This window comes from Artibeus jamaicensis, unplaced genomic scaffold (genome assembly GCF_021234435.1).
Source record: "Artibeus jamaicensis isolate MK-2021 breed Jamaican fruit bat unplaced genomic scaffold, CSHL_Jam_final scaffold_614, whole genome shotgun sequence".
In the NCBI taxonomy this organism is placed as follows: Eukaryota; Metazoa; Chordata; class Mammalia; order Chiroptera; family Phyllostomidae; genus Artibeus; species Artibeus jamaicensis.
Genome location: NW_026522050.1, coordinates 217,551 through 239,667, shown reverse-complemented (window position 1 = coordinate 239,667; position 22,117 = coordinate 217,551). Strand labels below are relative to the sequence as shown.

Sequence of the window (22,117 nt, the reverse complement as noted above, 5' to 3'; positions counted from 1 at the left end):
CCCCCTCTACCCAGAGTTACTGCTGCGGCCGCCGCCATTTTAGCGTTTTGTCAGAAGCATCCGCGCCGCGAGGAAGCGTTCTTGCTGATTTCCGTGCGGGTGAGAGACTTTGACCCTCTCCACAGTCTTTTTCTTATTCTGCTAAATCTTATCTCACTCATTTGGGCTTCAGGGGTATCTTAGTGGGGTCGCGGCTTCTGCACCGGTAATAGCTTATTTCGGTGCTTGGCATGTCGCGGTTAGCCTTAAGCGTCCCTTCCCCCACGACCTCCTCCGGGAATATCTTGCTTTCTCCCACCCTAGTGTCTCACCCGACTTGTCTCGACATCTTGCCTAGAGGTTCCCACTGAGATAGCTGCTCTTTTCTTAGAAATTACTACCTCATTTCGAGAATTTCTCAGGCCTTCAGTTATTGGTGTCTTGGCTCATGAGTCTGAGACCCCTCGTCTCGGGCCACGCATTTCTCCATTATCCAGGAGCTCCAAGGGAGTCGTACCCCGTTCTAGCACTTCTGTACTCTCACCCCGCGCTATCTGGCCTTAGTCGCTGGTTTATTGCTTCCAAAGAAAATTCTAAATTTTAGAGTCTAAAACGTAGTTATTATAAGGCCCACTTTTCCGGAAATGGTAGATACTCGGTAATGAGAGGAAGAGCACATCCGTAATTTCAGGCAGTCCAGCAAGTCAGTAGTTAAAAGCCAGTAGTTAAACCTTCGTTTTCTTTCATAATAGATAGAAAGTTCCCTCAGCGTAGCGTTTAGGCCCGCCCTTTCATTTCAATTCCCGTTTGAATCTATTATCCACTTCTTACCAAACCATTTGTGTACTAAGTACTATCTCGATTACACACCTCTCCTTCTTAATTGGTCTGTAGCCACTACTGTAGGGGGCCTCCTTATTCCCACTTCCTTTGTTACTGTTCAGAGGTGGGTGAGTAAGACGGAAAAGCTGTTGGGGAATATTTGCTAGAGTGAAAGGACATGTCACTGTATGTGTGGGGTTTTTTTTTTTTTTTTTTACTTGACGTGGGCCTAAGATCTTGTTAAAATTGTTTCTCATTCAGGCAGAGATGGTGAAGCTGTTCATAGGAAACCTGCCCCGAGAGGCCACAGAGCAGGAGATCCGAACACTCTTCGAGCAGTATGGCAAGGTGCTGGAATGTGACATCATTAAGAACTATGGCTTCGTGCACATAGAGGACAAGACCGCGGCAGAGGATGCCATTCGCAACCTGCACCACTACAAGCTGCACGGGGTGAACATCAATGTGGAAGCCAGCAAGAATAAGAGTAAAACCTCCACAAAGTTGCATGTGGGCAATATCAGTCCCACCTGTACCAACAAAGAGCTTCGAGCCAAGTTTGAGGAGTATGGTCCAGTCATCGAATGTGACATCGTGAAAGATTATGCCTTCGTACACATGGAGCGGGCAGAGGATGCGGTGGAGGCCATCAGGGGCCTTGACAACACAGAGTTTCAAGGTGAACCACCACCCTCTTTGGGAAGAGGGCTGAATACAGGGCTATGTGCAGAAAATAGGTTGGATAAGATAAGTAAAAGGGAGGGGTTTGGAGTAGAGTTTCAGCTGGTGACTGGCTGATGTTAAAGGATTAAGTGTGGGTGTTGGACCTAAAATAGGGAAAGTTTGGGATTTAGATACAGGCTTTACCTTAGGTGAATCAAGACTCTGGGAATAAACCAGTTGGCTTTAGTTTGGAGCCCTTGAGGCTTTTATTCCTGTTAGTGCAGAAATTCTTTCCTCCAAAGATTTGCCCAGTTATGCTGTCTTTGTGGGGGAGGGAGGGGGTAGTCGAGCACATCGTAGTGTTTCATTCTGAATGTATTGCCTTAGCACAGTACAGGCATACCTCAGATACAATGTAGGTTCAGTTCCAGGCCACTGCAGTAAAGTGAGCATTGCCATAGAGGGAGTCAGAGTCACCGTAGGTTTGGTGGTGGAGGGTTTCACCTAAAATTTGAGGGGGAAAAAAGCAACATCTGGGAAGCATAATAAAGTAAGGTGGCCTGTATCAGCATTATTTATTTTGTATATAAAGAATCTGGAAAAGCTGTTTGACTCACTTAAGAGTAGGAACCCTGTTCAGTTCCTGCACCTTATCCCAATTCAGTTTCTCAGTAAAGATAACTAGTGATTAGATAAACTGGTGCCTTTAAAGGGCTACAGCTCTTGTTGCCTGTACCAAGAGGTTCTATTTTGAGGATGAGGCTAATTTCATGAGTTTCTGAGGAGGAGGTATTGAGATATTATGGGGGACAGTAATGGTAATGCCTTTATACTGGTTTGGGGGGGAATAGAGTACTTAGATGGGTGTGTTACCTTGCAGCCTTGACTAGGTGGATGCTTTAGTGTGCCTGGAGGGCAGAATGAGTGATACTTTGGGAGGTGTCCTTTCTTGGTTTAAGATCTAAGCTTCTGTGGCAAGAGTGGCAATCAGGAGGGGGCTGGTAACCATGGTGAGTTAACTTCTTTCACACATTCCCCCCTTTGAGTCCCCAGTATCAATAAAAGACCCTTTCCCTTTGGTTGTCACTACTTCCAAGTTATTGGGTATTTCTACAACTCCTTGCTCTGTTTTTAATCTGCATTCCAACCGTTTTTAGCCCAAACCAAGGTAGTGGCTGCTGTTCTGCCTAGCACTCCTGTTAAGAGTAATTGCTGCTATGTTTGCTGTTTATTTTCCTTAAATTGGGCCATTCTTAGAACTGGAAGTCTGATCATCATTCTCCCAAGTAATGGGTGCTCTGTGTCATGGGTATTGCTGTGCATTATTAAGTGTCATAGGTCTCTCGGGTCTAGTTTGTTTTCCTTTTTTAATTGGTAAGTTGAGAATTATTTTGTGTCAACAACTTAATTGGGAACAAAGGTTGCTCTTGTGGAGGGTCTGTGGTCTGATACCTAATTTTTGGACAAGGAGAGGTGGTGGTATCTGCTTTAGTAGTAGTTACATGTGTCAGGGAGGAACAGGGTGGATTGATTCAGAACAAACCCTTTAGCATTTGAACTCTAGGCTCTCTGTGTGCCCTATTTTTATTATTAGTCATTCTCTTTAATACTACTAGTAGAGTTCTAAGTGTCTGCCTGGTAGCAGTATTTATTAGTGGTCTTTTTCTTTTTCAGTTTCTCAGTATTAGGTATACAGCTTGGCCCTCTGCATAAGGGGACTTCCACCCTCAGGTTGAAAAATATGGTTGACTCTTGGACAACACAGGTTTGAATTTCAAAGGCATAAGTGAACCCATGTAGTTCAAACCCATGTTGTTAAAGGGTGAACTGTTTTTATTGTTTGCCCATTAAAAAATTGTATTTTGGATTTTTTAAAAACTTTTTTTCTAGATTGTATTAGGGCATTTATTCAGGATTTTTTATGTTTTGAATGTGCTTGGTTGGTTCCTTGGTTACACTTTCTTTCTCTGATTTTGTTAGGTACCAAAGTGGCCCTTTGGGCAAATGCCTGAAGGACACAGGTTAGTACTTTAAAGCACTTAAATATTTAATTGTGTATCTTAAGTCTTAACCTACAGCCTTCACATACCAGTTATAATGTTTAAAATAGGACTTTTTTTGGTACTTTGGTCCTTCCACCACTTTTCCCTTTTGTAGCTTTCCAGAACCTAACTTTAATTTTGTAGGTGAATTGCGTATTTACTATTTCTGTAATGTTAGACAGATAGATGACCTGTTGACTCTCCCCTGGTTCTAACCATTCATTTCTTTGACATCTGCCATGTTTGGTTGCATCACAGCCAGTTGCATTAGAAAGTTTTTTTGAATTTTTCTCACAATGAAATTGGTAGATTATGTTTAAAACTTAAACTTCTGTGAAAAGGTTTAAAACCTAAACTTTTCCAGAAAAGTTTGTTTTTTAGGTTTTCAGAAGTGATATTTCGCATTTTCAGAGTACAAATTGTAGTTCTCAGCAAAAATAGTGATAAGTACATATTCTTAGAATATCAGATCCCTAGTTTAAGGTTTTTGAAAAAGTACTTTAATCTTGCTAAAATGAACAGTGATCCACTGCCTGATATTACTGGTTACTCTTCCACTTTTCTGTTCCCCCTTTTTCTTCCATAGTTTTCATAATCTTTAAAAAAAATTCAGGCACCTTGTGAACTCCCTGTCCTGTTTCCTTTGATTTTACTAGAGGTCATCACAGTTAGTTGTCAGGCTGTAAAGTGTCCTTGTTAGGATGAATAACAGAACCAGCAATTTAAAGAACCCAGTTAAAGGGCAGACAGTCAGTCCTTCAATGTACAATTTATTCCTCCTCCCCTAGTACATGAGTGTTTTTTCCAAGAGTCTGAAAATTGCTTATCACACTAAACCACAGATCAAGTCTAGATCACTCTCTGTCAGTGGTAACTTCTTGTTCTATTCTCTTTGATTTTGGAGTGGGTTGAGAGTCTGGGGGACTGCTCTTTGCATTTTCCTGCCTAATGAAATCAGTCTTAATAGTGAAGATTGGAGGTTCCAGAATCTTGTCCAAGCACTCTTGTGGTTTCTTTTGACATTGGGCCACTGTTCAGAGTAGTTTTTGTCCACAGTTACTTGGCAAAGACGTAGATGCTTGTTTTTGAGTGAAAGTAGTTTCTTTCTTAAGACTTAAACTAGTGTTAGGTGTTAGAACGAAAACATTTCTTCATCTAATCTTTGTCTGAAATCAGGTCATTTACTAAATTTATATATTGGACTTTAAAAAAATCTTTGTGGCATTGAGTCCTACATTAGCGTTGTCTAGGTAAAGTCATTGCTATGACCAGTATCTGGGGTAGGGGCTGGGGCTATGACTAAGAGTGATAGCAACCCTTCTTGCGTCTGTTTCTTCAAGGCAAACGAATGCACGTGCAGTTGTCCACCAGCCGGCTTAGGACTGCGCCCGGGATGGGAGACCAGAGCGGCTGCTATCGGTGCGGGAAAGAGGGGCACTGGTCCAAAGAGTGTCCGATAGATCGTTCGGGCCGAGTGGCAGACTTTACCGAGCAATATAATGAGCAATATGGAGCAGTGCGTACACCTTACACCATGAGCTATGGGGATTCATTGTATTACAACAACGCATACGGAGCGCTCGATGCCTACTACAAGCGCTGCCGTGCTGCCCGGTCCTATGAGGCAGTGGCGGCTGCAGCTGCTTCCGCGTATAATTACGCAGAGCAGACCCTGTCCCATCTGCCACAAGTCCAGAACACAGCCATGGCCAGTCACCTCACCTCCACCTCTCTCGATCCCTACGATAGACACCTGTTGCCGACCTCAGGAGCTGCTGCTACAGCTGCTGCTGCTGCAGCAGCCGCTGCTGCTGTTACTGCAGCTTCCTCTTCATATTACGGGCGGGATCGGAGCCCCCTGCGTCGCGCTACAGCCCCAGTCCCTACTGTTGGAGAGGGCTACGGTTACGGGCATGACAGTGAGTTGTCCCAAGCTTCGGCAGCCGCGCGGAATTCCCTGTACAACATGGCTCGGTATGAACGGGAGCAGTATGCGGATCGGGCGCGGTATTCAGCCTTTTAAAGCTTGAGGTGAGAGCGGTGGGGTGTCACCTGTTCTGGTTTTGCGGTCCCTCCTGCAGCCGAAAGGCTCCAGTTAGGCTGCCCTGCTTGCTTGCTTTTTGCAGGGTTATGGTAAGGTTACTAGCATGGTTTAGAGGCTAGGGAAAAGTCCTAACTAGTTAACTTTTTGAAATATATAAACATACTTAGCCCTCATGGCTATTTTTTCAGGGTTCCTGGTAGTGGGAATCAGTCTGATTCTATTTATGTCTGGAAAAACAAAGAATGGTGTGATGAATCTTCAAGTCACACCTGTAATTGAACTGAACCTGAGACCCAGACATTCAGACTTAAGTGTGCGGTTTTTCAGAGCCTTTGTTGAAATTCCTAGGTATGGGACATTACTAAGGTCTGCAAGTTTCCTGTCTGCTTTGTGCTGTGTGAAAGGTCTGGTATGACCTGTAATGATAAAAATCAATAACTGTATAGTTACCTGGTCATTACTGCTCTGGTCCCAGTTAGTATGAAGACTACCCAAATGGCATCATCTTAATCTTGAAGCAGCATATTTCTGGCATTCCTGAACAGTTCACCCACTAATGAGCTATTAGGGAAAACTCACTTGATGTTGGGGCAGAGAGGAATAGAAAAATTACCTTTCTTTTTAAATTTTATAAAATTGAGTCCAACAAAGAATCTAGGGCATAGACTCAAATCCAGCTTCTCCATGCAGCTCAGATTCATTCCCTGAATAGAATGCCCACTCCATTGCTTTATCTTTCAGTCTGTCCTGTAATAGCCTGTTTACTTTGTTCTAAACTGTCCCCACAGTGTTAGATTTGACATTCTCTCCACTTCTTCAAGATAGATAATACATAAGTATGCGTATGCACACTTGTTAATTTTACTCTCTTTGATAATGTTGAAGTACAGTGTTGAGAGCTTTGCCTTAAGCCAGCGATTTTCAACCAGTTGTGCCATAATAATTTAGGGGCTTTTTCCTTAGACTGTCAAATAAAAAAATAACAACAGTGAACACAACAATAGTTGTCTGGTGTGAATGAATCAAAATTACACCTTTTTTTTTTTTTAAATCAACTCGGCAAAAAATACAGTTTTTGGTGTGCCACACAATTTCATTAATTTATGTGTGCCATGAGATGAAGAGGGTTGAAAATCACTGTTTTAAACAGATCACTCCCTCCATCTTCCTGCTAGTCATGGGTATTTAGTCCTCTTGAACAGCCACTCTACCTTGAGTCCTCTGGCTTTTTCCTCTATTGCATACTTTGAATCTCATGATTCATTTGCCTCTGCTTGAGTATATCTCTTCCGATGCTTGCCAGCTTTGGACTCTGGATTTGAGATTGCTGTTGTATTAAAGGGTGATTCTCAGTGCCCTTTGAGTCCTGTAGTGTGTCCTAGTTATTGATCCAAAATCCTGCAGTGACAGTGTGGGTGATACTCCGTCATCTTTTCCATTAGGGCAGAAAGTATGTAACTTGCCCAGGGTTATTGGGTAGGAAATCACTCAGAGGGCTGGAAAAGAAATTTGGTGCGTAGCTTACACTTGCCCTCCAGTACTACTTTTAGTTTCTTCCCTAGGCAGAGTTAGATGCCCTCAGGCCCTTCAGCTTGTTCAGTTGATGCTACATTTGCCTAGACTTTAAATGGTTTTTAACTTGGACCTTGGTAGTAACTCCCAGATTCAAACATACTTTTGACGTTTTATCCCAGAGAGCTAATTGGAACCTTCCAATGACAGTTTGTGATGTGGAATTACCTTCTCTGAGGAATGGTAATGTTAACATCAAGGGAAATGCAACGTCTGCCTACGCTCATGAAAAAAATTTGCAATTTAAAGAAAAGCCCCAGTCTGGGAATTGCCTGACCTTCCCAGTTACTCTCTGGCCCTCAGGCTCTTTTCACCTTCAGAGATTACTGTGGTTACTATACATGGGTACAAGTAAGTAAACTTAACCAAAGTCAAGTTAGCAGACCTTTTAGAGATGTTCTTTGAAGTTTAAGTGGGAAAGCCCTTTTGAGCTTTGCTGTAAAGCCCCTGTATTGTGCTCTCTTTCAGGTGGGATGTGTGTGGGCTGAAATTCCAAGCTGCAGTTGTGCATGAGAATACACCCTTCATGGTACCCTGTCTCCGGGACGTTCTCGGCTCTGTGCGTTCAGTCCCTCAGGAACTGTGGACCTTAATTTACCTTGCTAAGTTCAGACCACCTTTTCCTTTCCTCTCTCCTGCCCATTTTCCTGTTCTTCCTGTCCTTCCTGTCCTCCAACATTTCTGTAGCTTCCCATTCATGTTCTGTTCTCCTAGCAGGCCTCATTGTGTGCAGAAACTCTGGTGGGGGCTATGCCATCTCCCCACCTCCTGCCTCCGGTGGGTGTTGGATTTGGGAATGACCCTGGTGAGAGTGTCACTGCTTTTGAGTCTTTGGCCCAAAGGCTTGTGGCAAGTGGACACACAATTGGATCACTTTTTCTTTCCAGTGAAATAAATGGTTTTTCAACTTAGGATATGTGTGCTTTGAGAGCGTTCTTGCTTGAGCTTGTGTCTGGGTTCTTTATTTGTCCCTGAAAGTGAGGGGGAGGATGTAAAGTTTGACATTCAGCTCTGAGTGGACATTACTGTTTATTTCTTGTAGGTAGACTTACAGGTGCCAAAGGAAAAAGAGGGTTATATAGAAGAACTCAGGCAGGCAGCCTTATTGCTATAAAGACTTCCTCCCACCAGTCTACCTTTATTTTAAAACCATTACTTACTAGTAGTTTGGAGATACAGGTCTTTTCCTGCTTGAGAAGCAGTCATCACCCATCCTTTACTACTTCCATTTCAGCCTTCCCAATCAATACATCTAGCTGGGCTAACTTCTAAGGAAGAGATCTAAGAAAAGAAAGGATTTGAGGGAACACTATCACTTTTTGTGTCATATGGAAAAAATAACAGTTTTTAATGCCCTTTGCCATCTATTTATGTAGATCTGACAAAATCCAAAGAATCCCACGAGTACCTCATTACTTGTACTTAAAGCCATTAGAATGCCCTAGCATTGAGTTTTACATTATTTAACAATGAGGATGGGTTGGTGAGTGTAGAGAAGAGGCGCTTCTTAGCTCTGCTTATGCAAACAGACGGACTTCCAGATTTTTTGTCCATACTTTCTTGCTCCAGTTTTAACATATATGTATAGTAGGGGAGTATATAATTAGGGCATTTCCCAGAGTCATTCATTCAACAAATACTGAGTACCTACTGTATGCCAGACGTTGTACTTTTAAGAAAAGTGGATTGTGGTGATGGGAGGTAAGAAAAAGGAGCTGATCTTCAGTTGGGTGGTTTCTCATTTTTTTAGTGCTTCTACCCAACTCATTCATATATGGCCTAGATGGGTATACCTTTGTTATTGATACAACTTGTAATTGAATGTTTGTTCCATGAAACCCCTTGATAGGTGTTTTCATTGTTCTTTCATGCAGTGATTTTTCTGTTAACGCAGTCTTATTCTGCCCTCAAGACATAATTGCTGAACATGGAAGCTGTCTTGGTGAAAGGTGAAATGATTAAGACAAGGGTTGGAAATAGTTCTTCCTCTGGGTAAGAAGTAGTCAACAACCAAGATTATAACTAATGTGTTAATCTAGGCTAGTTGGGTTAGTTTCCCACCACTTGGAGGTTGTGTCTATTTTGGTCCCTTTTTCTCTTAACCATCACAAATCTAATCTTGTATTGATACACTCCTTGGTCTGATGGGTGGGATTAGCAAGTTTTAAAAGATAAAGGATAATTTCATCGATTTCAACAAATATTTTGAGTGATATTCTGCAAGTCGTTTTAGGTATTGGGGATACCTACAATCTAGAAGCTTGTAAGAGGGGAGACAAAACATATAGAGAATATTTTTTAGGTGGGAAAGTCAGTGAAACCTTTCTGAGGTGGTGATGGGGGATTAAATATGGGAGTAATATCAAATTGCATTATGAAACATTCTGTCTGGTTGAAACTTTAAGGGAGTCGTTGTTTTCTACTTAACATGGTCTCACTGTAACAGCCCAGGCAGTTTTTCGTGACTGCCAGAATCTGGGTTGGTTTAATGCTGTATTTCACTATAGCTTAAAAAAAAAAAAACTACTTGTTGAGGGAAAAACCCTATTAAGAATGATGGAAAAATAATTCTAAAACGATTTGAAATTATTGAATTTAACTTGCTGATATTTCAACATTGTTTTTGAAATTATTTTTAAGCTTCTAATCAAATATATCTCTGAGTTGAGGCCACGTGGTCTGCTCTGTGTAATTGACAAAGTTATTGTCTCGCATTTAGCTCAGGAGCTACACAGTTTTTCAGAGTATTGCTTTATTTTAATACAGTGATTTTCCCATAGCCTTCCATTGTTCATTTTCTTGAATTAAATGCGATTCACATTCACCGTAGAGCTAGTTTTGCACTTACAAAGTAGTGCTCACTAGCTGCCTACCATGTGGAGAGGGCAAAGATGAACACGGCATGGTACCTGTCCTTACCTTGCCTCCACAGCAACTTTCTGTTTGGGCCTTGGGTGTGTAGATGGGTGTATCACTGCATTCCTGTAGTGATGGCCTCTGGCCCAGCCTGATTCTGGATGGGTAAAAGATCTTAGGAGGGCAGTTTTCAGGATGATTTGGGGGGTATGGCTTGGTGTTAGACCTCTTTTTCCCCCCTTATTTATCTTTAGAGGGGAAGGGAAGGAGAGGAGAGAAACATCAATGTATGGTTGCCTCTCATTGGTCCCCTGCTGGGAACTGGCTTGCAACCCAGGCATGTGCCCTAATCGGGAATTGAACCTCGATCCTCTGGTTTGCAAGCCCATGCTCAATCCACTGAGCTACACAGCCAGGGTAGTGTTAGACCTCGTAATGTTGATTTAAAAATTGTCTGGGTATCCTCAAAATTGACTTGACTTGGGTGAATGCTAAGTTAAACCAGGCTTCCTAACCTGTGGTTTAATGCATCAGAATTAAACTAGACTCTAGGGCGATAGAGTAATGAGGTAGACTTTGCATTCATTGTGGTATGAAGTGCTGTTGCAAACTCCTGGAGGAAAGTTTGCTCAGTACTAGAGTTCTCTGCATGGTCTCATGCTGCAGAAAATGGAATTCCCAGAAAGATGGCAATGGGAATTCCTTTGCCAGAACTACTTTTCCACTGAGGGCTTGGAGAACAGTAGTTGAAGGCAGGAGACAGTAGAGTTCCAAAAAGGAAAGTCTCCAAGACAAAATTATGAAATTCCTGTATATGAAGACTTTGAGGAAATTTTGGTTCACTTGGATTCAGAGCTGAATTCTTCATAGAAATGATGTATTATTTTCTATGATAAGTACATAGAAAATAAATGAAAATGGGTAAGAACTCAGGAGTAAACAAAAACAATTATGGGGCTCAACCTTGTCATAATCATGGCCACAGTATAATAAAATAATTGTCACTTAACTACATTTGGAGAGTGGGGAAGTGCAGATGGGTGAGTAATGAGGTGTGTTTAGGAGCAAAACTCACATTCCATAGTAGAGGTTAGAGCATTTTAAAAAGTGCTAAATGAGAATTATGAGCATCTTAGACACAAAGGTGTAAGGAACAACTAAAAACCATTGCTTCTGGGGAGGATGGGGCAAGAGATTTGAAAGCTTTGTATTTACATGGATTATTTTGATAGAAAGTTCTGTCATGCTAATAGTTCTTTTTTCTGTCTTAAGCCTTACCTGCTGGCTTAACACTTTCCAACATCTCACCAAAATGTGAATCTTCTACTAAAAGTAGGGACTTTTGTATTATTTTATTGGCAGGTAAATAGCACCCCTGAGATAAAAGGCAAAGAGATAATAAACTAAAGGAGGAGGAAGTGCTTAGCTAATGATACCTAAACCTAAAATGCTGAATTTTTCTATGCTCTTTTTTGCCTGACTTGTCCAGGCCAACAGGGAAACAGTGCTCTTTGTCCTGTGGGGCTAGGTCTGTAAGGGCTGGGCCTGGTGGTGGTCAGCTTAATATCTATATTAAACGTGCTGTTTGCAACAAGATGCTACCTCTATCAATTTCACTGTGTAAGGAATATTGAAAGGTTTGAGAGTTCGGTGCTTCGGTTAGTATGGAACCTCCAGCCCTGGCTGGTGTGGCTTAGTGGACTGAGTGCCAGCCTGTGAACCAAGAGTCGCTGGTTCAGTTCTCAGGGCACAGGCCTGGGTTGAGGGCCAGGTTCCCAGTCGGGGGTGCACAAGAGGCAACCACACATTGATATTTCTCTTTCTGTTCCTCCCTCCCTCTCTCTAAAAACAAAATCCTTTTTAAAAAATGTTTTATTTTTAGAGAGAAGGGAAAAGAGGGAGAGAAACACCAGTATGTGGTTGCTTCTCAAACGCCCCCACTGGGGACCTGGCCCGCAACCCAGACGTGTGTCCTGAGTGGGAATCAAACCAGTGACCCTTTGGTTTGCAGTCCAGTGCTCAATCCAGAGACCTATACTAGCCAGGGCTAAAATCTTTTTTTTTTTAAAAGAACTTCCAGTCTGATCTATTTCATCCAGGCTATTACAAGGAGAATAAGATATTTTTTGCCTACTGGCTTGAGCAGGTATGTAGGATACTATGATTTATTTGTACCCTCGAAATGGTTTGAAGAGCAGACTTTAGTATTGAACAATTAAAGTTTTTCTTGGAAAGTCAGAGAAGCATCCTGGCAGCTAGGATGCCCCCAAAGGTTCCTGTAGAATTTTAGTATGGCACATCTATAAAACACAGAAGGTCTAGCAAGGTAGGAAACCAGATTTAGAATATTTGCCTCAAGAAAAGAATTATGGGATGAAATTGATTATGTAATTCTTATATCTTTATCCCCTTAAAAATTTTTTTTCTCACCTGAGAACATGTTTATTAATTTTCAGGGAAGGGAGGGAGAATTGATCAGTTGTCTTTTGCATGCACCCTGACCAGGGACCAAACATGCAACCTAGGCATGTGCCCTGACTAGGAATTGAACCCGTAACCTTGTGGTTTACGGGACAACACTTCAGCCAAGTCACACTGGCCCAGGGCTGCTCATGTTTTTAAATATCTCAAATTTAAATGTATTGCTATATATAGTTTAATTGGCAGTATTTTGATTTTAGTGGTGGTATGTGAGTTAATGATGTATATTAAAATCAATGATATACCTTAAAGTTAACAGCCTTTTGGATTAGATGAAATATGGTTACTTTGCATGAGTGTAAGTATATTGCGTAAATGGTAGTTGTAGAGATGGAATGTCATTTTACATTTTGCTGCATGTCAAATTGTTCTAAAAATTATTTGACTTTATTTTTCCACCGGCAAGGTATGAAAGTGTTTCCCTGAACCCTCATCAACACATCTGTTGAGCTTTTCCAGCCCGATAGGTTAAAATGGTGTCTTATAGTTAAGCCTATCTATTTTTGTGAGTGAGGTGGATCATTGTTTTAAAACCTTATTGCTGATGGACTGGGATGGGAGTAAAAGACAGAATACTGTAATTGAAAAATAATTAAATAAAATAAGATGGAAAAAAAGAAAAAACCTTATTGCTGATACTATTACATTTGTCTTCATTTTCCTGTTGGAGATCATCTTTATATGGTAGAGCCATTTGTATTTCCTTTCTGTCTTTTGATATCCTTAGTCCTTAGCTCTTTTATTTAACAATTTTTTAAAGATTTTATTTTCAGAGAGAGGGAGAGAAACATTAGTCAGTGGCGGTTCATATGCCCCCAACTGAGCACCTGGCCCACAACTGTGGCAAGTGCCTTGACGGAGTCAAACCGACAACCTTCTGGTTTGCAGGCCAGTTATCAATCCTCTGAGCCACACCAGCCAGGGCAGTCCTTACCTTTTAAAAAAAATTGCTGTTTTATTAATTTGTGGAAGCACTGCATAGATTTTAAATACTAGCTCTTTGTGATATGGGTTGCTAGTGGTTTTTTTTCCAGTTTGTCATTTTTATTTCATGATGCTTTTGCTATGCAGGAAAGTGAAATGTACGGTAGTTGAATTTCCAGTCTTCTTTTTAGGACTTAGGGATTTTGCATTATACTTGGGATTTCTACACTTAAAGAACATAAGGAAATTCTTTTTTTCTGGTACTTACGGTTTTATTTTATTTTATTTTATTTTTTTAGGTTTTATTATTTTTAGAGGGGGGGAAGGGAAAGAGGGAGAGAAGCATCAATGTGTGGCTGCCTCTCATGTGCCCCCTCACCAGGGACCTGGCCTGCAATCCAGGCATGTGCCCTGGCTGGGAATTGAACTGGGGTCTCTGCTTTGCAGGCCTGCGCTCAATCCACTGATGTACACCAGCCAGGGGTATGGGTTTATTTTTTAAGTTTAAAACTAATGTATTTGAAAATAAGTATAAAGTGTGAGGTAGATATCTAGCTTTGTGTTTTAGATGGTCACTCAGTTGGGGATCAAAATCAAATTGCTGCCCTGGCTGGTGTAGCTCAGTGGATTGAGCGCAGGCCTTCGAACTAAAGGATTGAGGTTCGATTCCCAGTCAGGGCACATGCCTGGGTTGTAGGCCAGTTCCCGATGGGGGACATGCGAGAGGCAACCACACATTGATGTTTCTCTCCCTTTCTCCTTCCTTTCCCCTCTAAAGATAAATGAATAAAAAAAATAAAAAATGAATAAAAAATGATTAAAAAAAAAATCAAATTGCTGTGACAGTAAAGCAATTTGATTTTGTAAAAGGATGAGTAAAGGGATGAAAATACTGTTAATAGAACATACCTCCTTTTCTGATAAGAAATTTGTGTTCCCCTGATGAAAGACTGGAATCAGTAGGACATAGATAGCTTCTACCTACTCTTAACAAACTGTTTTCCAGGTAGGACCACTACCTTAAGCCAACTAAATCATATTCTCTAAGGGTTGGCCTGGGGGCTCAAAATCAACTCTGGTCGTTAATGTATGCCTAGAGTGGTGTAAATAAGGCACTTACGCTTTATGGAGTGGGTTAATCAGGTCGTTGTGATTTGGCTGTAAGGTTCAACATGCAGAATCTGCTGAAGAAACCCACCAATGAAATTGTGACAATACCCAGGGCTACAGAGACCATTCACTGCTGTCTCTGTTAGGATGGATGAGAATGAACATTTTTCTCCTCACTTATTCCTTCTCTGTCTGGTAACACTATTTTCATCTCTGGTGGATAGCATACAGACCAGTTCAGGGGTAGATAACGTAAGTTTTAAAACTCCTAACTTTTGAAAAAAAATTTCTTTGGCAAATTACCCTCATTGACCATCTTAAGACAAAGTTTATATGCGATTTTTAGGATGTCATATTTGGTGAAAGAGCTCATCTTACCTGATTTGCAGAGATTCTGCGCCAGTTCCACCTGGGTGCATTGCCATCTTGGCCCGATCTTATGTTTGTTCTATTAGGAGTCCCATGGCCCCCGTGGATTTTTTCTTGAAATGGGCTTCAAGACCATTGGTAGCCTGTTATAAAATGTAAGTTATCTTGTTGCAAGGTACAGCTTCAGACCTGGACCAACTTATGGGGCCATTATGTTGGCCTAAGTGGATATATTGTCCCCCAGGCTTCCTGGTGGGTAGAAGACTTGCTGAACCTTTATCCATCTGGCTTTCTGTAATGCTTATAGGTCAAGGTGTATGTTACATATATTAGCAGATGTCTTAATTTCTTGGTGTCCAAAGCCATGTTTTTTCTACCCACTCTTGACATCCAATCCTGGTACATTCTCTTGCTGCAAGCAAAAACAGCCCCCTGCCCCCACCACCCAGATGTTTGGCTTGTGTATAGACCAACATTCCTATTGGTTGGTCCAGTTGGTCATCAGAGACTAATTTCTTACATAGTTCATACAACTTTGGATTTAGGAAAAGTCATGTTAGGAACATACTGATTTTGCTTTACCAAAATAAGTAATGAAATATAAACAGTACCTGGAATCATCAAAAATCAAGTTGGTCATAAAATTTCTTACAATAAACTTCCTTCAGGTTTTAGTGTTGGATCACCCTTAAGATGGCAGAAGAGTAAGAAATCTGGCTGGTATTTCCCCCTTTATCAAGGGGGAATGGGTAAGTCACAGCAGCAGTGTGCCATTCTTAAACACCAGTTGATGTGGAAGGGTGTTTCGTTTTGAGGACAGGCCTTGCTCTTAGATTTCTTAAAATTTATTTGTTATCCTTACCTCAGCCATTTCTGTCTTTCCAGATCCAGATTTCTTTTTTTCTTTTTTAAACTTTCTTTTACACATGTAGGGTGTCTGCTCACAGGAAGGGCACGAGTTCTGTGCCCTTCCACACAGCAACCCCAAGCTCCTGTTGGGTGTGTTGTAAACTGAGGAGCCATTCCTTCAGGCCCCCTGCTCTGAGTACACCCTCAGATTTCTTTCTTTACTATTCCAACACTTTTGATCTCACTGGAACATCCATTCCATTGATCCAAATTTCAGTTGTTATTTACCTTCTTAATATTACCACTTCCTTACCCAATTTGAAATCCATAGCCAATAACTCATTCTTTTGCCTAACACCTCATTTTCCTTGCAAACCCTGGGGCTTCCCAGTCCCTTAGCTTCATCATGCTTGCTTGGCAAAGCCATAACCCAGATTAAATCCAATTTTCCTATTCATCTCCCTGCAGGGTGAGGTTGAAGATGACTGGAGACAAGCAGTCTCAGTGACTAGTCTTACTTTGAACAGATCCCTGCCTGGTGCATTCCTCTTCCCTGTTTACTCAGCTAATGACCTGCTTCATACTTCACTGACAAAACAGAAGCGATCAGAAGAGAAATTAAGCATTCTCATCACTCACCTTCCAGCATCTGCACCCAGATCCCATTGTCTTTGGTAACTGCGTTTATGTGAGGCCAGTTGGTCACATAAGGGCCCATAGTATGTATGTTGCTCACATATGTACACATTAGGGCCCATCCTTACTTCTGCAGTTCTTCCCCTCACATCATCCGTTTTTCCTCTCTAGTGGATCAGTGTTGGCACTGCAAACATTCTGTTCTTTCCATTAAAAGTTCTTGGCACTATTTCCACTGCCAGTTACAACCACTTCATTTCTTCATTTTCATAGCAAAACTCAGGAATTTTTCTGTGGCTTGTGTCTCCATTTATCACCCACCATTTTCTAGCCAACCAACCCTCTTTAGTCAGGCTTTTCCTTGGCCATTCCACAGGAACGTTGCTAGTGATTTCATGTTGCAAAATAATAAATCCTTTATATTGTGGTGGTTTCTCCTGTGTGTTATCCTCGTGATTCAAACTGATGGAAGTGCCACCATCTAAAATTTAAATTCTAGCCCAAGATAGACTAGGACATGGTAAATAAGTAAACTGTATGTTAGGAGATAAGTTTGTATTAAAGATAAAGTTGAGTAAGGACTGGGAGAGCTAGGACAATGTGTATGTGTGCAGATTACTGTAATAGGGTGCCCAGGCCTCACTGAGAACTTGACATTTGAGCAGACTTGAATGAGATGAAAGCCAAATAGACTATTTTTTTCTTAATTTTATTTTTTATTTTAGAGGAGGGGAAGGAAGGGAGAAGGGAGAGAAACGTTGATGTGTTAGAGAAACACTGATTGGCTGCCTTCTGTACGTGCCCTGACTGGGAATTGAACCAACAACTACCTTTCACTGTGCAGGACAACCCCCAACTAAATGAGCTGCTCCAGCAAGGGCCCTAAGGTTCCAGATTATAGCTGACCTGTTCTAATATCAAGGAGACCAAGGATAAGAGGAGTGACGGAGAGAGGACTAAGAGAGGAAGTCGGATAGTTGAACGAATAGAATAGTTCAGTGGTTATCAAGGGTCCTTACTGAGTGAAAATAGTCCTGCATTGTTTTTAAGCGGATGAGTGGTAGTACGATGTGATGTACTGTTTCCAACAGTGGCTTCATTGGGGTATTTTTTTCATACAATAAATCACACCATTTTTAAGAGTACAACCACAGTCAAAATAGAGAACATTTTTGTCACTCCAATAAGCCTTTGTGCTGCTTTGCAGTTAATCCCCTCAGTCCCTGGTCAATTCTTAGTCTTCATCTACCTATTTATATCTTACTAGTGTTTTGACATTGTTGATTATACTGTTCCTTAACACTTAATTCATTTGACTTTTAGGACACAGCATTCTTGGTTTTCCTACTTTCTCAATTTCCTCTGCTGTTTCCTTTTCCTGTCTGATCTTTTGATTTCGGAGGCTCTGGAGTTCAGATCTTGGTCTTTGGTGATTCTGTGAATTCAAATGCTGTTCCATATACAAAAATTTCCAATTTATATCTCCAGGTCTTTCTCCCAAACTCCAGGTTCATACATACTACCATTTGACATTTGACAGTATTGCTTGGTGTCTGAATATTGCAAACACAACTGGTATAAAACAACTTCTAGTGCCCCCACCTTCAGTTACTCTGGCCTAAAACTTGGTTTTAGCGGGGGTATACATACCCACATTCAGTGTGTTAAGGAGTCTTACAGTCCCCGTGACTGTCGGCACCCTAGTCAGAGTCACCATCACCTCTCACCTGGATTTCCCGAGTTCTCTCCTAATTGATCTCCGTTTCTACGCTGTCTTCCATTTATTCACAGTATAGAAGCCAGAGTGATAACTTTTTTCTCTTCTAATCCTCACTCGACATTATTCATTACTTTTTTTTTTAAGGCTTTATTTATTTATTTTTAGAGGGGAAGGGAGAGAGAAAGAGGGAGAGAAACATCAATGTGTGGTTGCCTCTCGTGCGCCCACTACTGGGGACCTGTCCTGAAACCCAGGCACGTGCCCCAACTGGGAATCGAACTGGCAACCCTTTGGTTCACAGGCCGGTGCTCAATCCACTGAGCCACACCAGTCAGGGCCTCATTGCTTTTATTTAGTTATTTAAAAGATTTTATGTTTTTAGAGAGAGGGGAAAGGAAGGAGAAAGAGAGGGAGAGAAATAGATGGGTTGCTTCTTGCACACCCCCAGCTGGGGACCTGGCCCACAACCTGGGCACATGCCCTGACTGGGAATTGAACCAGCGAATTTTCAGTCCTCAGGCTGGTGCTCAATGCACTGAGCCACACTAGGCAGGGCTTTTCATTGCTTTTAGAAAGAGGAAGAGGGAAGAGAAACATCCATATGACAAGAGAAATACTGCTTGGTTGCCTCTCATAAGCTCCCCTAACTGGGGATTGAACCTGAAACCTAAGTATGTGCCCTGATCAGGGATCGAACCTGTATTTTTCAGTGTACAGGACAATGCTTCAACCAACTGGGCTATGCTGGCAAATAATGGTCACAGCTACCCCTCACCCCCAGGCATTTCATTCAGAACTGGGCTACCCTTTTGGTTTGCAGGCTGACACTCAATCCACTGAACCACACCAGCCAGGGCATCATTCAGAATAAAATCAAGGTCCCCAGACAAGCCTTTAAAGCCCTTTGTTGTCTGCCCCCTCCTCCTCTTGGCTCTCTAACTATCCTACATTCCTTTGCTGATTCAGCTTCAGCCACACTATATTGGGTGGACTTCATGTAGGTCTATTGAATACATGTCAGGTCGTTCCTCCCTTAGCATTTGTACTAGCTCTTCCTCTAGGTAGTTCAACAGCAGATTTGGGGTTTCAAGGTGAAAAAAAAAGTTGACGAGTGTTCACAGCAATAAAAATGAAACTATCTCTTGCCTCTCTTCTCCATGCTTCTCTGTTAGGTGGCATCACTAACTCCCTCGGCTTTACCTGCTCTCTAGATTATGGAGATTTCCAATTGTGTCTCTCTGGCTCCAAGTTTTCTTCTTTTTGCTTAAACAAGCTGTGTCTGGCCAAGAGGCCATGAAAACTTGATACTTAAGTCTGCACCCGTGGTTCCTTCTCATTTGGAGAACACCCAAACTCTTCAAACAGGTGTATAGAATTTCTCTTTGAGGGCAGCAGTCATCAGTAAATGCTACTAGTTGTCAAGAGGAAGGGGTCAGGAGAGGAGAGAGGAACTTGATTATATAAGCAGTGACAATGGGGGAAGAGGTCTTGATGTTGCCATTACAGACACTGGTTGAGATTTTTCATGTGCTAGAAACTGGACCTCTGAAGTTTTCACATGAAATTACCCAACCCCTTCATTTCCCTAGGACCTATCATTCCTAGGTCAGTGATGCTGCTGAACTACAGGATAGATGCTCCCTGCCCCCCCCCCCCAAGGAATTATCCAATCCCAAATATCAGTAGTGCCAAGGTTGAAACCCTATTTTAGGTGATTTCACCAATTCCCTAGGCTTTGTATACCATCTGAACCATATGATGGCCATTGGTTGGCCACCACAGTGCCAACCAATATGACAGCAATAGGCACATACAGTACTATGAATATAAAATACCCATTGGATTTCAAAAACATATGAAAAAGAATGTTAAACATTCATTTTTAAATGATTGTTATATATTAAATGTTTTGGGTATATTGAATTAAATAAAATACACTATTAAAGTGATAGTTAATTTCATGTTTCTTTTTACTTTAACATTAAACAAGTTTTTACAGCATTCTCTTTGATGTTACACAAAATAACATTGAGGACCTGCTGTACTTGGAAGCTCATTCTTTGACTTAATACATCAAACCTGGTATGTCTGAAATAGAAATCCTGAATCTCCCTACTCCAAAATAATTTCTCCAATTGTCTCCATTTGTTTAAATGCTATTACCATCTATGTAGCTGCTCCAGCAAGGTTCCTGGTAATCATCCTTGATTCTTCGTTTCTCATTCCCCTAATCCTTAGGATGTATTGTATCAAGTGTTGCCACTGCTGTTCATGTCTTTGTCACATAGTCAAGACCATACAATCATCCCACAAGACTACTATAGTAGCTGCCTCCTGGCATCCTATGTAGTTTTTTTCCCTTCTCTTCAATTTACTCTCCAGTCAGTAGCTGGGATGTTGTTGATAACTATAAATTATATCATCACTCATTAACTTAGAACCTTTCAGCATTGTCCCATTGTATTTAAAATAAAAAGCCACCCTGGCTAGTGTGACTCAGTGGATGGAGCACTGGCTTGCAAATCAAAAGGTTACTGGTTGGATTCCCAGTTAAGACACATGCTTGGGTTGTGGGCCAGATTCCCAGTTGAGGGCATGAAAGAGGCAACCAATCAGTGTATCCCCATGCACATTGATATTTCTTGCCCTTTTCTTCCTTTACTTGCTCTAAAAAGTCAGTCAAGTCTTTAAAATGAAAAGCCACCTTGCTGGTGTGGCTTAGTGGATTGAGTACTGGCCTGCTAATCAAGTTTGCTGGTTCGGTTCCCAGTCAGGGCCACATGCCTGGATTGTGGGCTAGGTCTCCAGTAGGAGGTGCTCGAGAGGCAACCACACATTGATGTTTCTCTCCCTTTCCAAAAAATAAAATCTTAAAAAAGGCAGAGATGGTGCAATGGTTTGATAACCTAGGAGGACCCTTTGAGACTTGGTGGTTTTGTTGTTGGTCTCACAGTTGGGCAAGAAAACAGGAGGGGGAGGCTGGGATCTTAGAAGGACTGAAGAGGGAATGACTGTTCTCTTCCTTGTGGATTCCTGCAGATGGTCACTATTTTCACAGCACCCTGTACATGTTCCTCCATAGCAGTTTTCACAGATGTAATTAAGGTTTGCTTCTCTACTAGAAATTCATCACCCAAATCCTAGCTCAGTAGAAATTCAAATGAACTGAGGAACTTTTAGCATGAGGCCTCAAGGGACTGAAATGGTCTACAGTGAGAAAGTTGGCCTTTGCAAAATAGAAACTTTGTATGCACAACATGCAGTTTTCCATGTCAGAACTGAGGTTTAGAAAAAACTTGTTTTATTCAGCAGTCTTCTTACATTGGGTGAAAGCCACCTTTCCTAGTGTTACCTACTGTGGGCAATGAAAAGATTTTTAAAAAAGATTTTATTTATTTTTAGAGAGGGAAAGGGAGGGACAGAGGGACTGAGGGAGAGAAGCATGGATGTGAGAAACATTGATCAACTGCCTCCCACCTGTACCCTGATGGGGGGATTGAACCTGCAACCCAGGCATGTGCCCTGACTGGGAATTGAACTAAGAGCCTTTCACTTTGCAGGATGATGTCCAAATGAGCCACACTGGTCAGGGCAGAAAAGATTTTCTAAGGGAAAAATATTTGATGATTCTGCAAGGCTTTTTCCCCTCATATAAGAAACTTACTTTACCATATAAACTGTGCTGTCCAATACAGTAGCCAGCAGCCAGCCACATGTGGTTAATTATAAGATAAATTCAGTTTTTTAGCTTCACTAGCCACATTTTAAACTAAGTACTTCATAGCTACAAATTGGACAGCACAGATACAGAACACTGCCAACATTATCCAGTTTTACTGGACAGTGCTGAGGCAGAACTGTTGTGCTAAATCCAACCTTTTCCCTTGCTTACCCTGACAGAAATCAAGATATGTTAAACTGCTGTGTTAGCGTGGGACAGCTGGAGATTTAGGTGAGGCCAGTGAAACCTGTATATATTAACTTCTTCGCCTGATATCTTGCAGATCAATCACAAGGAAATCCCAATATCTTTGCTTTATTTTCCCTTTT

At 41.6% G+C, this 22,117-nt stretch overlaps 1 protein-coding gene and 1 non-coding gene across 5 annotated transcripts; one reads left to right on the top strand and one right to left on the bottom strand.

The window, feature by feature from the left end:
• The first annotated feature begins 14 nt into the window (after positions 1–14).
• On the top strand, positions 15–8,033 carry LOC119041936 (RNA-binding protein 4). 4 transcript variants are annotated; one of them, XM_053659096.1, is made up of 4 exons: positions 15–99; positions 1,063–1,480; positions 5,256–5,537; positions 7,591–8,033. In XM_053659096.1, exons 2-3 carry the CDS (start codon positions 1,069–1,071, stop codon positions 5,534–5,536), a joined length of 693 nt encoding a protein of 230 aa, XP_053515071.1. In that variant the 5' UTR covers positions 15–99; positions 1,063–1,068; the 3' UTR covers position 5,537; positions 7,591–8,033. The 4 variants fall into 4 exon arrangements, with proteins under 4 accessions (XP_053515071.1, XP_036991328.1, XP_036991331.1 ...); XM_037135433.2 differs by having other exon boundaries at positions 4,847–5,537; XM_037135436.2 differs by lacking the exon at positions 5,256–5,537.
• Positions 8,034–15,786: 7,753 nt separating this feature from the next.
• LOC119041946 (small nucleolar RNA SNORA11) lies at positions 15,787–15,916 on the bottom strand. The gene has a single exon (XR_005081128.1). It is a non-coding gene; the product is annotated as a small nucleolar RNA SNORA11 (small nucleolar RNA).
• Positions 15,917–22,117: the final 6,201 nt, after the last annotated feature.

Excerpts from the sequence above, each read along its gene's own strand:
- LOC119041936 (XM_037135433.2), top strand. The coding sequence starts at position 1,069 with ATGGTGAAGCTGTTCATAGGAAACCTGCCCCGAGAGGCCACAGAGCAG. Across the intron at positions 1,481-4,846 it reads TGACAACACAGAGTTTCAAG|GCAAACGAATGCACGTGCAG; the intron begins GTGAACCACCAC and ends TGTTTCTTCAAG.